Below are 14,640 nucleotides of genomic sequence, written 5' to 3'. Positions count from 1 at the left end.
ATCCATCGTATGACTTGAAATAATTAATCAATGACAAATGATTACGTTATCAACGATAATTAATGTTTAAACATTTTCACAGATAACGAAAATATTTTTTGGATCATCCATTTTTGTAAACGATACAAGCAATCATTTCTACATAAAAAATATTTTCTAAATTGTTCATTTCCTGAGTATAAAAGTGAAGTGATACAAAACAATCATTTTTAAAAAAATATTTTCTAAATTACTCATTTTCTGAGCATAAAAAAAAGCTTGGTAATTCCAAAATTATCTCTACGTACACTGTCCAAAGCCATTTTAAAGATATATAACTGGTCTTCACAGAACCTTGTGAGGAAAGACAAAGACTACATCGCCACCCAGCACAGCAATAGCTTTTGTAATTTCAGTTTGAACAACATGGTTTTATTACAATTGGCAAAGAAAAGTGTTCCGATTTTCGATCGGATGGTGCTTCTTATTCCAACTTTTGTATCTCCTGAATCTTCCTTCCAACCAATTTATTATCTTTTAAGCAGAAATTGATAGTTGGAATTCCGAATCAGAACCTGCACATCAACAACGGCGGCGGGAATACGGGACAACACTTCCCGTTCGCCTCTACAACTTACTCTGCGCAAAGAGCTGTTGACGCATCTGATCCCTCAACACTCTCCTCAGTAGCTTGTTAGAGGCCGTTCGAGGGAACTCGGCAGCAATCTTGACATAGCTTACCTGTCGATCAATGGAGACATTCCAGTTAGTGATCCTCGCGTATGTAAAGATGAAGCGAATGCGTTGGACCAAAGGTAAGAGATGAGGTCTCGCTTCTTGAATTCTTCTTTTTTCATGTTTGACGTTTAACAATGACGTTGCGACTGTTCGATGAGTTTGATCTTAATTTACTTCACACAAAGCAAAGCAGGAGCAGCTTCAAAATGCACTGATGGATTAGCATTAACATGTCAAGGATCAAACCTTAAACAAAGGGTTGAGGTTTCCCTGGATGGCTCTCGAGAATTTCACCTTCAGATCGTTCGGTTCGGCCTCATACCCCTTCTTGAGCACCACGAGAACGACCAACTGTTCTGGACCGCCAGTGGGTGGTGCTACACTTAACGCGGCAGTCTCTAGTATAGATTCATCTGCTCTATCACAGACGCGCTCAATCTCAACAGAACTCGTCTGCAATGCGAAACGGTCCACGTTAGAAGAGGAAAACAACATTGTAAACCATAAAACAGCATGGGTTTTAGGTGGAAGTTGTGAGCTCGACAAAGTAATCCATTTTTGTTTTGACCCAGGAGAGCCATAGTAGAGCTTGAAGCTAACTTTCCTTTTACCACTAGGACATATATATCACCGACATATCAAATTAGCAAACCAAAAATTTTTTAAAGTACTTTCCATATATTTACATACAGACTAAAATTTGAAAACGTCGAACCTTAATGCCACCAAGATTCATTGTGTCATCGGCCCTCCCTTGCACGATGTAGTGCCCTCCAACAGTTCTCTTAATGATGTCTCCATGTCTCCTCAGATGCTGCAAGTTTTTATGAACTATTTATGCCATATTCCTTCTATTGATGTACTATACTTACTAAGCATAAATCTACATCACCGACAAAACACCCGTGCTCAGAGAGGATAAAAGGCATAATTAAGCGGCGACTATTCTGGAAATCAAATGGCGTACCACCCCTTTGTATGTTGGCATTCCCTTGAAGTAAACTTTCTCGTGATCAGCATTGAGCAGCCTATCTGTTGCACCCATATAAACAGGGAACAATCCCACTTCGCCGACACAAGGTTGATCATCTGGCTGTACACAGTGAGGCAGGAAATTAATTTTGAACCATTAAAGGGATTAATCAGTTCATAAAATATGTACTCCAAAAAATATAATTCACTCGACCAAAAAAAAAAAGATATAATTCGAAGCAATTCCCTGCCCTGCGAAACCTGCAATTAAGACTACTTGGTCAAGGACCTACTTGCCACACAGATGATTAAATTTCAAAACGACAGGCAGAGATTGTTTGAGCAAGATCAGGAGAGGCTATTAAGTCAACAACATAAACCATTTGCCTTCACTTTGAACTGCTGCAAGGTCTGCCACTCTGACTTTCTGGTGAGGGGACACGTTGCACTACATGAAACATGCTATATCTATTTCTAAACTGAAAACTTTATAATCCAGGAAACTAGAATCTGGAAGAATACCCATATTTGACGTACAATGGTTGAATGTCTTAGAGAGTCGGTGGAAATTGCATTCAAGAGTGATCCCATTTGTCATATCTTTTGTGTTCCCAAGTTATTAGGTTCCTTGGTTGATTTATCCAACAAGTCCGGTACTACATATCGAAATTACAGACAAGTCCGCCACGTGTGATTGGTGAAGTACTCTCATGTCCAACGCCCTGAGAAATAGGTTTAAGTACTACCATAACAGGTTAAATGAGATCAAGTTCTTAGACTAAATTCAATTAGCTTCTTTTAGACTAGACATTGTTGGTGCGTGTCCCTTCAACAGAGAACCTCTTTCATTTGAGAAGTTCTTACATGAGGAACTCCATGGTCATCCAGGATGACAAATCCGGTCGTCATGGAAGCATTGCTAAATGCACCAAAAGCTTGAGGCTGCAGATGATTTCCTTGAATGTAAGACGATGCGAGTTCCGTGCCGCCACAACACTCGATAATGGGGCTATAGAAGGATTTCGAAGAAAGCCAGAGGTCATCATCGACATTGGATGTTTCCCCTGTGGAGCCAAATGACCTGAACCACGTGATCTTGTTACTTCTTTACAAACATAATCAATGATCATGTGACCAATTCGATAAAAGAAAATACCTAATCTTGGTCCAATCAAGTCCTTCCATACATTGTGTACTCTTCCATGCTTTTACTAAACTTGGTACAGTGCCTAAAATGGTCACTCCTGCATCCTGAAACAATTGCAGAAACAGGAGAGAAAGTCCGGTTACTAACTTTTCAAGTGACATCTGTTAGTGCTCAATGACAAGTTTTAATTTGAAGTAGCTAATATTGCCTACAAAAACTAGAAAGTTTGCCCGCGCATTGTGTGGACTGTCATACAAAAATATAGTTGAAATGGAGCATGAAATATTTTAGCGTCAATACAACTTATTACAACATATCATTAGTTACAAAGGGTATACATACAACAAAATTATCAGAGCGCTAAGCAACTGATTAGTATAAAAATAAATTTACAAGCATAATGTGCAATCTTATATATTGTGCCTATTATACTATCTCTGAAATGTTTATAAAGGATAGAATCTTTTTGTACTAACTAACATGGAAAGAACTTAATTATTTTGTTATTCTAAGAAAAAAAAAATTTAAAATACAGCAAGTTACAATTTAATACCAAAATAATGAAGATAGAGGAGAAGGATGAGGGGCACACCCGCCATTGCTTTGTCAAGACCATAATTACAAGCAATGCAAGTACGTGTTCTTTTATTTTGGTGGAGAAAGCACCAAAACCTTGCAAGGAGAGTCAAATTCTAACAATCTACGATCTTAAATGGCACACTTAGAGGTAATCCTTAGAGAAAGTTATAATAAAGTAATATGGATGTCTAAGGAATTAATCAGATAATTTTACTGTTTCACACTTTCCCTCTAAGTACAGAAGCACCAATTAATCTAGTCTGCAACAATTTAGTATGGCCTTGTATGTGTTTCTTCATGACAAGAGAAAACAAAGAACAAGAGATGATCTATCCAGAATAAAAAATTAATTGCATGTACTGCAGGTGTCACCTGAACAAATTTTCCGAAATCCCGTCCGAGTGGAGATCCATTGTAAAGAGCAAGAGTTGCACCGACTAGAAAGCAGGAGTAGATTGCAATCGGTCCCATGACCCACCCTAAGTTTGTAGGCCAGCAGAAAACATCTCCAGCCCGAACATCTATATGAGCCCATGAATCAGCGGCACATCGGATAGGTGAAAGTTGAGTCCAGGGTATTGCTTTTGGTTCTCCTAATTATTCACAGGAAGGGTATACATCAACAAATTCTCACAGTTAGGTGTCAACAAGGCACTGTCTTGAACTTACACTACCTGTAGTCCCAGAAGAAAAGAGAATATTTGTCACAGAGTCAACGCTTTGGTAAAAGGATGGGTAATAATGCCTTCTGCAGAAAGTTAGAAACAGGAATCACAATTCTGTGCATATCACATCTTGTTGCCGGATGATCACAAGTTCACCGCCACTCAAAAGACTTCAAACTAAGGACAACGTTGTTTAAAACTTCAAGGATAGCTATGGTAGCTTTTCTTGTTGCACTCAATATTCTTTTTGTGAAAATATTAGGCAATATAGATGCTAGTGATACCTTGGAATATGATCCGCTTGACAAAGAAAAGCTTTCCACGACATGTCTTTCTCTCTCAACTTAACGCCCACGCCATCTCCAACCACAGGGAGCACGATTGCTTTTGCTGGATTAGCTTCTACGACTCGACTGCAAGGGATGAAGAAGAATACAAAGTTATTAGTTCGGTAACAGAATATTCACCTTCCAGTCCTCTCTCTAGGGGACTTGAACAGTAAAGTATTAAGGAAATGTACACAAGATAAACAATCAACGTCAGAGAAAAGCCAAATATGATAAGCAAGATAATATCGCAACTAAAACTCGAAAGGAAAAGGTGGAATCAGACTGTCAGATGATCGATCCATTTCTTCTCCATTTTCATCTTCTTTTTCAAATGGGTTCCTTATCAAGAGAAAAATCACTACAAAGAAGATGAAGTTTTACCTATACAATGGAAACTTCCGGCCTCCTCTTTGTATAAAATCCTGAAACAGATGAAGGATAATTTATAGTTCATGTAGTATTGTGATTAACTCATAGAAGAAGTATGAATTTCGTGTGAGCAGTAAATTTTATCTAAAGAATGCTCAAACAATACAGAAAAAACTTGAACCAGAAAGTAAAGTTTAATTGAGGTGATACATTGACAAGTGAAAGCAAGCTTTTGGCTTAAAGACTAATAAACCAATAGGGTCACAAAGAGATTCCCACGGTTATATCATGCATTTAAACTGTAATGAAATCTCCTATATAAATATCAATGGGTGTATCATCATCACAAGCTATGACTACTTTCCTCTGCTTCAGCTATTGTTAAAGTTAACCCGTCAGAACTCAAAAGTTCCAAGCAAAGTTTCATAGCATTTACAGATGGCTTGAAAACTCGCAAGAATGAGAGGTCACCTGAGTAAAGATTCCTTTTGCCTTAGAAATGTGCAAACGGCTTGCAATTTCCTTGGGTGCGAAACTGTCAGCTATTGATACAACTACAAATCCTCCGAGTATTATTGCCAAATATATGATAACAGCATGGACCGTCATTGGCATGTCGATTGCAATTGCGTCTCCCTTTGAGAATGTCACATCTAGCGCATTCGCCACCAACCTGCTTGTATTTCTATTTCTGTTAGGAACATCGAAGTGAAAATGGACCAGCACTAGTTTATAAAGAGCCATAGTTCAAACAACGCAAGGATAGTGGAGGCAATCTACTTAATTGGAAAAGGCTTTGAACCTATTAATGTGGTTGCTGTGGTCGTCATTGTCAAGCATGATGCTAAAAAAAGAACCAGAAAATGATTTGAAAAGCAAGGTGAAACCAATGGAGCCGGCATTTCTTGGAGAGAAATTATGTCACATTCCACGTTGATTATGAATACATCTCCGAGTAGGCACACAGCATTTGAAGATGTACTTCGAAGTGCAGAGCAAATTCATTTATCATTAGCAAACTGCTAAAATTTTGGTTGAACATTTATGGTCCTTAATTAAAAATTTTATATGACCTGTAGCATCCCAAAAATGAACTCTTACAAAGTAAAATTGGTTCACTTGCTCTGTTCCCTTACATCACGGAGGCTGTGTGAGTGCTCACATAAGTTTGAATGTTTGGTTAGCAGTGCGATATGCTTCAACAATTAGCAATTTGGGGCAGGCATTGACTCCACAACCATGAACTAATTTTATTGTCTGAGAATTCGGTAAAAGGTAAGCATAACTTTTGCGATCATTGACCTCTCACAGGAGCAAAATGGACAAGTATCAGAGGAAGAGCATACATTACTTGTTCTCGAAGCTCTTTTAGTGTCATACGGTTAACACTCGTATGATCATAGCCTTCATCTCTCCATACTAAGGCTATACTGTCATCCCCTTTCCTCTGTTGTTGACAAGGCAATAGACAGCATTCAGCTATGTTTAATACCGCCCCGGGAAGCCATGAACCATGGGGCTTTGATTTATCACTTGTGTTGAGAATGCAGCTCGGTGGGCGATGAAATGAAATTGAGAATTCGTTAAGAATTATTGACCAATAGACCTGGAATCAGGTAAAAGAATCCCATAAACTATGAGTGTAGAAAGTAGTTAGGAACCATGGCAATATCTAAGTGGAGAACAGATTAAGTGGCCTCTTTCCAGTACACGAAACCGACTTACATCAGGATGCTCCACGGAGAATTTATGGAAATGGCTAAAGCTCGTTATGGGATCCTTGTATGATGACCCCAGAAGCCTTCCACCATGCAATTCCATGAGGCGTCCCAAGTTTGTTTCTTTTGATTGGGATCTGTCAATAAAGGAATACTTCATTGGTTTAGAGTTGAATACAGAACGATTAAATTCAAAGACAATTCTGAGAGCAGCACATGAAAGTTTTGCAGCAAATCTCCGCCACAACCTCAATCCAATCATACATATTTTAAATCCGCAAATGGCACAACTAGCAACATCCATTTATCTCCCCTAGATAGAAATGCCATAAATTAGGTCATCCGCATCAACTGCGCTCTCAGCTTGCAAAATATCAACCAAGCATTCTTCATTGGCAGTTTGGCCAATTTGCAATTACGGACCAGACTGACCACCCGCTCCACGGAAACTCAGTGTCCCTTTTCCTTCATAGACATTCTCACTAACTTCCTTTGAGTGTGTCCAGGCTCATTCTACTTCTATAAACCAACTAACCGCCATTTCAAGAAAAAAGCGCCAAGCACGGGCAAAAGCACATTTTCAGACACTTCCTTTAAACATTTGGCCCTACATCGTCCATGCGAAGAACCCGACAAAGACTAAAACGAACAAGGATCCGCAAAAATGGCCGGTACAGAACGGTGGCAAAGAAGTAAAAGAGAAGAGTCATTACAGGGAAGGGAACCAATAGAGAGGAGGGCCCCGAGCGGAGGCGTCCCAATCGGAGTACACCGAGTAGTACACCAACTGATGCACCCTGTGGGGGTGCGACGGCTTCAACGTCCTCGCGCTCGTCAACTCTCTCCACACCTCTCTCGGGTAGAGCCCGGACTGCCGCCGGGCTCGGGCCAGCGACACTCGGAGCGTCCGCTCGAGCTCAGCGGCGGCTTCCCTGGACAGACCCGCCTCCACCAGATCATCCACGCCCACCTCGCCAATGCTCTTGGGCTTGCCCATCTCTCTCTCTCTCTCTCTCTCTGTGCAACGAGGATCGGTCGCTCACCACTTCATTTAGGAGGGGCGCCATTCGAGTAGGTGAGGGATGTGCGGGTGGGTGGACGAGGGACCACGTGACTTGTCTGGTTAGTCAAATCCACTTCTTCCAGCGTCACTTTCATATGAAAAGTGTTTTGGGTCCACAAGGCAGGGAAGGGGGTAGTTGGCAAGGACATGTTTTTGTCAAAGCAAAGAAGATCGGGGATTGCATGGCATGCTGTCACTGACCATTAACAGTTAGCACCAACCTCCCGCCCGCCTTCAACAAAAGGAAGCAGCTTTCTTATGATTCGGAAGTTCTTTCTCCGATTTGGCACACGTCAGACATTTTGCACTCGCATCCACTCTACTTTTTTCACTTGTACTACCTTGGGACATGGCTATATCGAGTTTGAAAACAGTTTTTCCGCCCTTTACCGGCCGCAGCCATCTGGGGATGGTGGCATCTTCCTCATTCGTTCGACGGAGAGAGTTTTATTATGTATAATTACATCGATTTATATTTTGGAGTAAAAGTGCGACGATAATGTAGGTTTTTTCCCGACATAGGTAAGTGAAATGCTACTCATTTCTAGCTGAAAAAGCCCAAGAGGGGAGGGCGACCATTTCAAAATGGCGGCTTTAGCTAAACCCTAAACTTAAATGTTTTGATCTCCTGATGTCCGTAGATAGGACACGCGACAAAAAGAACGAAATCAAAACATAAAGAGCACACTATTCCAAGTTTCCTGTTATCGCCATCCGAACAAGTTAATTCTCCTGTCGGACGTACCTCCTTCTCGGAAGAGGTAAAAAAATGTCGTTGAACACTAAAAGTCAATGGGCAAAATCACACTTCGGATGGGGAGATCTTCATTGCAAAAATGTTCGGCGTATATAGCTTTGGCTCGGGACCTCAGTGCCCGTGCACGAGTCTCCAAGTCTCCGGTGCCCAAGTCATTGGCACTCGACTCAGGTCTATCGAGGCGGGGTTGGGTCCATGAGGGGCTGGTTACTCCATGGATGGGTCCACAAAGGCTGATCGAGTCCCCCAAGGCCATGCTAGGTGCTTGTGCCCAGGTCTCCGACGGCCATGTCTGGGTACTTGGCTCCCTCACCCAAGTCAATGGTGGCAGACTCGAGTCCTTTGAGGTCATTTGATGCTAGGCCAGGACCTCGGGGCTCGTGCCCAAGTCCCTTGTGGCTGGTTCTAATGTCTTTTAAAAAAAAAATTTGCACAAATAAAAAATCGAACCATGATTTTCAATATGAACAAATAACAACATGACCAATTGGCTAATACATATATATATTTTTCGTGACATGGTGTAAATCTTATATTTTATAATAAGCCGAATAAAATGGGCCTTGGAATAAACTAATTCTCGATTCTAAAGTATCTTTGTTTCCATTTGTCAGCGGGACGCTCACCCAAATCTCCATGTTGTTCATGCTCTGCATGAGGGCTAAGCACTTGAGCTCCCCTATCGATCCGATGAATCGATTCATGAAGGGGCCATATTCTTCAGAGACAAGTATTTTAGGAGAAAAATTGCTAAAAGATTGAAGATTGGGTTGGGTTTGGCTCGCGAAAATTGTATTACATAAGAACATATCAATTTAGCCCAAATCATTTTCAAACCCAACTCGACCTACTTGATAGGCGGGTTTAAATACAGCTTCTCCAAACGATTTGGGCTACATCTAGACTCTTTCTCATGTACCTGGGATTGCAAATATATTCTTTAGTCATGTGCCGAATTATGAAGCCGACTCAGACCAAATGATACAACTCCTATGTTGCGACCTAAAATTAAGCTAACGGATTATCGGGTTAATTAAATCAACTAACCTTATTCGAACCCTCTCAAGTCCTACCGAATCACAACTTAGATTCAATTCATGAAAAATTGTTCAATTGGAGCCGCCACTAATTATTTACGGAAGGTTGATTAGAAACCTTAATAAAATAGTGGGAGAACTATTTTATTTCTGCGAATTAGAAAAAATGAGTTAGGAGACTTGGTTATATTAATTTGAAAAATTAATGTCATTTCAAGATCAATTTCATGAAAAATCCATTTCGATTGATTGATGTGAATTTGATGGTTTTTTATTTAGGAAAAATGTTACATGAATAACCATATATTATGCGCCAAAAAAAAAGGAGGCAATTTTCTTGTATTTTCCGATAAAAATAAACAAACCAAAGCAATCAAAAATTTGAACAAAAATAAACAAAAATGCCTAAAATATACCTTTTAATTTCAAATTTTTTGATGAATTCACTCATTTCCAAAGATTTGGGCTAGAGTAGAATTTTAGTCGCTACATCCTCGAAAATCCGAGCTAGTATGCGGTAATTGTATAAAATAACATCATCCCTTTTCCCAAAGGGCATAACACGAAAATTCTATACTAAATTACAGTCAAGGCATGTAATTTATTTTCCACGGGACAAGGCACATGGGAGCATATATTATGAGCATGTTTGTTTATAAATGTGCAAACTTTATAACAAAATGATAAGATAAACATAACAAAATAAATGAACAGATAAGATGGAAATTTAAAAATGGATAAAATACCTAACGGATAATGTGCCTAATTTAAACATAGGATAATATTGCGTTATCTCTAACGTAATATAATCCTATCAATGAGGATTTACATCCTTTCAAAAATGGGTAAAATTTCTCAGCAAGGTAAAGATATTGGAGATAGGCCAAATAATTCGAAATAGGTAACAATATATTCGAGATATATTCAGGTTTGCGATTGTTACATAATTCGCGGATATTTTCCAAATTCAGACGGATATCCGATGGATCGCAGATCACGACTCGGATTGCGAGCTTGCGGATCGCGTGGCATGCAACTCTCGGATTCACGAATTGCCCATGGTGTCTGGACTTCGGGACGGCTGGACCTTCGCAAATCGTATCAGCTGGGGTCATGGAAGAGGCTTCCTCCATTTTTTTCGGATGTGCAGTTGTTGAAGTCTCCAAAAGGACGTATGGCAATATTGGGGGAAAGTCAAGCACAAGAATGATCACCATAGGGACATGGACGCGAAAGTTCAACGAAGTGCTCGGACTACGGGCAGACCTGAAATTCATCTGAAAAATACGCAATTCCTTTAAAGGGAAAACATCATAAGAACATGTCAGAGTAAAAAGAAGTTGAAGAATCAAGAACTCCCTTTTAATAGTGTTCGGTGTTGGACAGCCGCTAGAGATCGTTGTTCATCATGAGCGCAGGACCTCCGTGGAAGATGCTGGATTGATTTATTAAACTGATGGTGGCTCGTGGATGTATGCTATGAACTCCACGTCCTCTCTATCTCACTTCTCTACTTATGCTAGACGTTCATTGAGAAGGAAAAAGGGAGACTCCTCCATCTCTCTCGTGCTTTTGTGCTCCCTCCCTCAGTAGCCTTACATTGAAATTGTGAGTGGCCTTCTTGTCAACCTGCGGGTCCAACAAAAACATCCAGAGAAACTTCTTCGTTCATGTTTTCGAGCTTCGTGGAATCTGGCTCCTCATGAAGAGCTCGAGAGTTGAGCTTTTTTTTTTTTTTTGGTGCTTCCTCCTATGTGGCCCTCTAAAGTTGGAGAAGAAAAATCAGAGCTTTTGCTCTTGTTTCCAATGCCAATTCTCGTACACCCTTCCTTATGGCCGTGCATCAATCCATGGATGGCATCCGATCCTGCAAGGAAGAAGAAGTAGAAGACGACTCTCCCTCTCTCACGTGAATTACTCTCCACAATTCTGCCATGTATTCAATATAGTGGCCCCCCAATTGTGAACCCTAGACATGCTTATTTATAGGGATAGATTTAGGGTTACAAATTTCCGAATTACTGTCCAAGTTTTCATTTAATAAATCAATTTTCCAACTGGGCACTTTTATTACAAATTTTCGGTCCCTCTCTTGATAGTCATGGACTTTGGCCGAATTTGGTGCTCTTGTGAGCTCAATCCAAATAATTTAAATGACTCAATTATGCCTAAAGCCTCGAAATAAGTCCATCCACTGCCGATCCAATCAACTGCAAAAAATATAATGCAATGGACGCTAAAAATAAACATGAAAGATGATTTTGTTATTTTTGTTTAGAACTAAAATTAGTTCTAATTTTTATGCATGAATGATTGAAAAAGATTAGTCAAAATTTAGGTGTCAACATACTCACGTCTGGAATTTATTCAACTTGCACAATGATTTCATCAATAGCTTACTACCAATTTCTATTGGCGGGTGTACGACCGCGAACTTTCGTCACATCACATGTCCTCCTCCATAAGGATTCGCGAAAGGTGTTGAGAAAACCTTCTTTCTCAATATTTTGATTCTGATAAAACTATCATTCTCTTTAAAAGAATTTGTTTAATGCCTTTAATATTTTATTGCAATATGAACATGTGAACGAAAGCTTATTTTGATCCAAACCTGGCGATCGGACTCAAGTGGTAGTTGTCACATATTTACTTATGAAGTTATTCGGATGGAGGGTGTTACTGCCTCCGAAGACTTGTTCTTCTAAAGGTCTATGTGACGCATCGGCAAGTACTTTATTGGAGCTCGTAGTCATTGTTCAAATCTCTTCAGATTCAACGAGTCACTACTTCTGAAGGCTGCTTCTAAACAATGTTCAGATCTTGCAATATCTTTCAAACAGATTCTGAAGACCCACGTTTGATAGATTTCCAATATTGGCGGTATTACTTATGGAAGTCTATAATCTTTGATTGACAAGATTATTTTCCAATCGATCGAGAAAAATATCTACAATTGGATTTTACCTTCCATGAATAAGGTTTGATGTATATTTGAATTAACTCTACTTATGGAAACCGAAGATTTAGTTGTATGAGCGACCGAATCTGAAGAGTTCAAGCACAACTTCAACAGCTATCATATCTTCCCATATACTGCCTCGTTCAATCATGATTAATGGCATCTAATCGGTGATTGAAGAGTGATCCTTTGAAGACCTATCCAACGACTAGTTTGAGAGTAAAGGTATATAAAAGGAAGATCCATGGTGACCAAATGAGAAAGATCAGAACATATAATTTCAAAGTGCTAGAGTTGTTCAAATTCACATACTTATTTTCGAGAGCTATAAGTCGTGTCTTTGAGAGGTTCCTAAAAGAATGATTGAGAGTAATATCTCTTGTAACCTCCATTGATTCATACAATGGAATATAGCCAATCGGCTGCCAGCGTGGGAGAATGAACGTAGGTTTGCTAAAGGCGAACCACTATAAACTTTGCGTGCACTTTTCTCTACTATAAATCTCCTTTACTGTATTTAGCTTTCTACACGTGATATTCTGAATTATTTTGCAAGCTATATCTATTTGTGTCTTGAACTTGTTTAGATTTCACAATAAAGTTCAAAATAGTGAAGAATCGCCTATTCACTCCCTCTAGGTGATATTGCTAGATATAACAATTGGTGTCAAAGCGGGTTGCTCATTGTTTTGAAGTGTTTTACCTAAGAGTTAACGATCTGCTATGTCTAGAAATAATTTCTCAAGAATAGGAGACTCACACTACGGCAACAAACCACCATATTTTGACGGAAAGGATTACAACATGTGGTATAATAAAATGAAGTGGTTCTTCAAGGCATCGTACAATCTGATGTGGGATGTCGTTGTCAACGGAGTAGTTCCCGCTGTTACAACAACTTCCTCCATCGGAAATGAGAATAATAACAATATCAATGTTGCAGCAACATTGTTCGACACTGAAACGGCTAAAAGATAAGGACTCGATTCCAAGGCTATTAACGCGCCTTTCTGCACGCTATCTACTCCCTTATATAATTGAGTTGCGTAAGAAGAATTACCAAAAGTTATATGGGACAGACTTCATGTCACGTTTCGAGGAATTGACAGAGTGAAGGAGACTAATCTTAACATTTTGCTGAGTGATTATGAAGCTTTCAAGATAAAGCCCGATGAGTCAATTGTCGACATGATTGACAGATTCCAAATACTAGCAACTAGTCTTGCAAGGCAAGGTGCTCCAGTTGCTGAACCAATGCAAGTCAAAGAGATCCTTTGATGACTTATAGATGACTGGAACTACATCAAGCCTTCAATATAGGAATGTCAAACAATCAAACCTTTGTCTTTTGATGAGCTTGTTGGAGCTGTACAGTCATATGAGACAAAACGAGCAAACAAGACAAGAGATCCCAAAGGTAAGAAATCAATTGCATTAAAATCTGAAATTAACCATGAATTATCTTATTCGGATAATGAAGATGAAGATGATGAGGAACTCGCACTCATGGTGAAGAAATTCAGAAAAATATCTCAAAGAGGTAGAAACTTTAGAGGGAAGAAATCATTCAAACAGAATGATCAGAGACGCTTAAGCAATGATAAACAAGAGAACAAAGATGTAATATGTTTTCATTGTAAAAAGGCAGGATACATCAAACACAATTGTCCACTTCTGTAGAGAGACAAGATCAAGTACGAGAAATACAAGAAGGCGTTAAAGGCAGAAACTCTGAGTGATTCTCAAGATAGTGAGGATGACTATGCAAATATATGTCTCATGGCTAAGTTAGATTCAGAATCAGACTTAGACTCAGATTCGGATATTGAGGTATGTACTTCTGAAATACTTGATGAAGTTACGGAGTACATTGATGAATTATGCAAAAATTATAAAGAAGCCCTTAAAAAGGTTTTTGTTTTGAAAAAGGAAATTTTCTCTTTAAAACAGTAAGATGCATCTCAAAAGACAAGATTGAATTTTTGCAAAGAGAATTTCATCGGATCAAAGAAAGTCATGATTTGATTTCAAAAGAAAATGATTATTTGAAGATCGAATTTGAAAGCACTTCAAAAAGAATTTCACAGAGTTCCAAAACTTTGGAAAACATTATTTCCAAGCAAGTTCCTTTCCATGAAAAATTTTGTTTAGGTTTCAAAAAGGAAAGTAATTTTAAAAATAGATTTCCTGAAACAAATGATAGAATTTTGCAAAGACCTTCCAGATCTGCGTATGCGAAAAGTTTACATAAACCGTGGCAGCTTTAATTGTTGTATGAAAGTTTGGAGACCAGTTAACGGAAAGTTATCAATTGCGACTAACTTAGAT

At 39.2% G+C, this 14,640-nt stretch overlaps 1 protein-coding gene across 1 annotated transcript; it reads right to left on the bottom strand.

Moving 5' to 3' along the window:
* Nucleotides 1-519: 519 nt before the first annotated feature.
* On the bottom strand, nucleotides 520-7,606 carry LOC115736659 (probable CoA ligase CCL12). Its single transcript, XM_030668464.2, has 14 exons — nucleotides 7,210-7,606; nucleotides 6,504-6,633; nucleotides 6,125-6,384; nucleotides 5,250-5,451; nucleotides 4,791-4,831; nucleotides 4,365-4,493; nucleotides 4,090-4,163; nucleotides 3,788-4,008; nucleotides 2,846-2,940; nucleotides 2,554-2,770; nucleotides 1,685-1,810; nucleotides 1,433-1,531; nucleotides 964-1,170; nucleotides 520-720 (listed from the first exon to the last, which is right to left on the bottom strand). Exons 1-14 carry the CDS (start codon nucleotides 7,491-7,493, stop codon nucleotides 607-609), a joined length of 2,199 nt encoding a protein of 732 aa, XP_030524324.1. The 5' UTR covers nucleotides 7,494-7,606; the 3' UTR covers nucleotides 520-606.
* Between the last annotated feature and the right edge of the window lie 7,034 nt (nucleotides 7,607-14,640).

This window comes from Rhodamnia argentea, chromosome 8 (assembly GCF_020921035.1).
Source record: "Rhodamnia argentea isolate NSW1041297 chromosome 8, ASM2092103v1, whole genome shotgun sequence".
NCBI classification, from domain to species: domain Eukaryota; kingdom Viridiplantae; phylum Streptophyta; class Magnoliopsida; order Myrtales; family Myrtaceae; genus Rhodamnia; species Rhodamnia argentea.
This window is presented reverse-complemented; position numbering and strand designations above follow the sequence as displayed.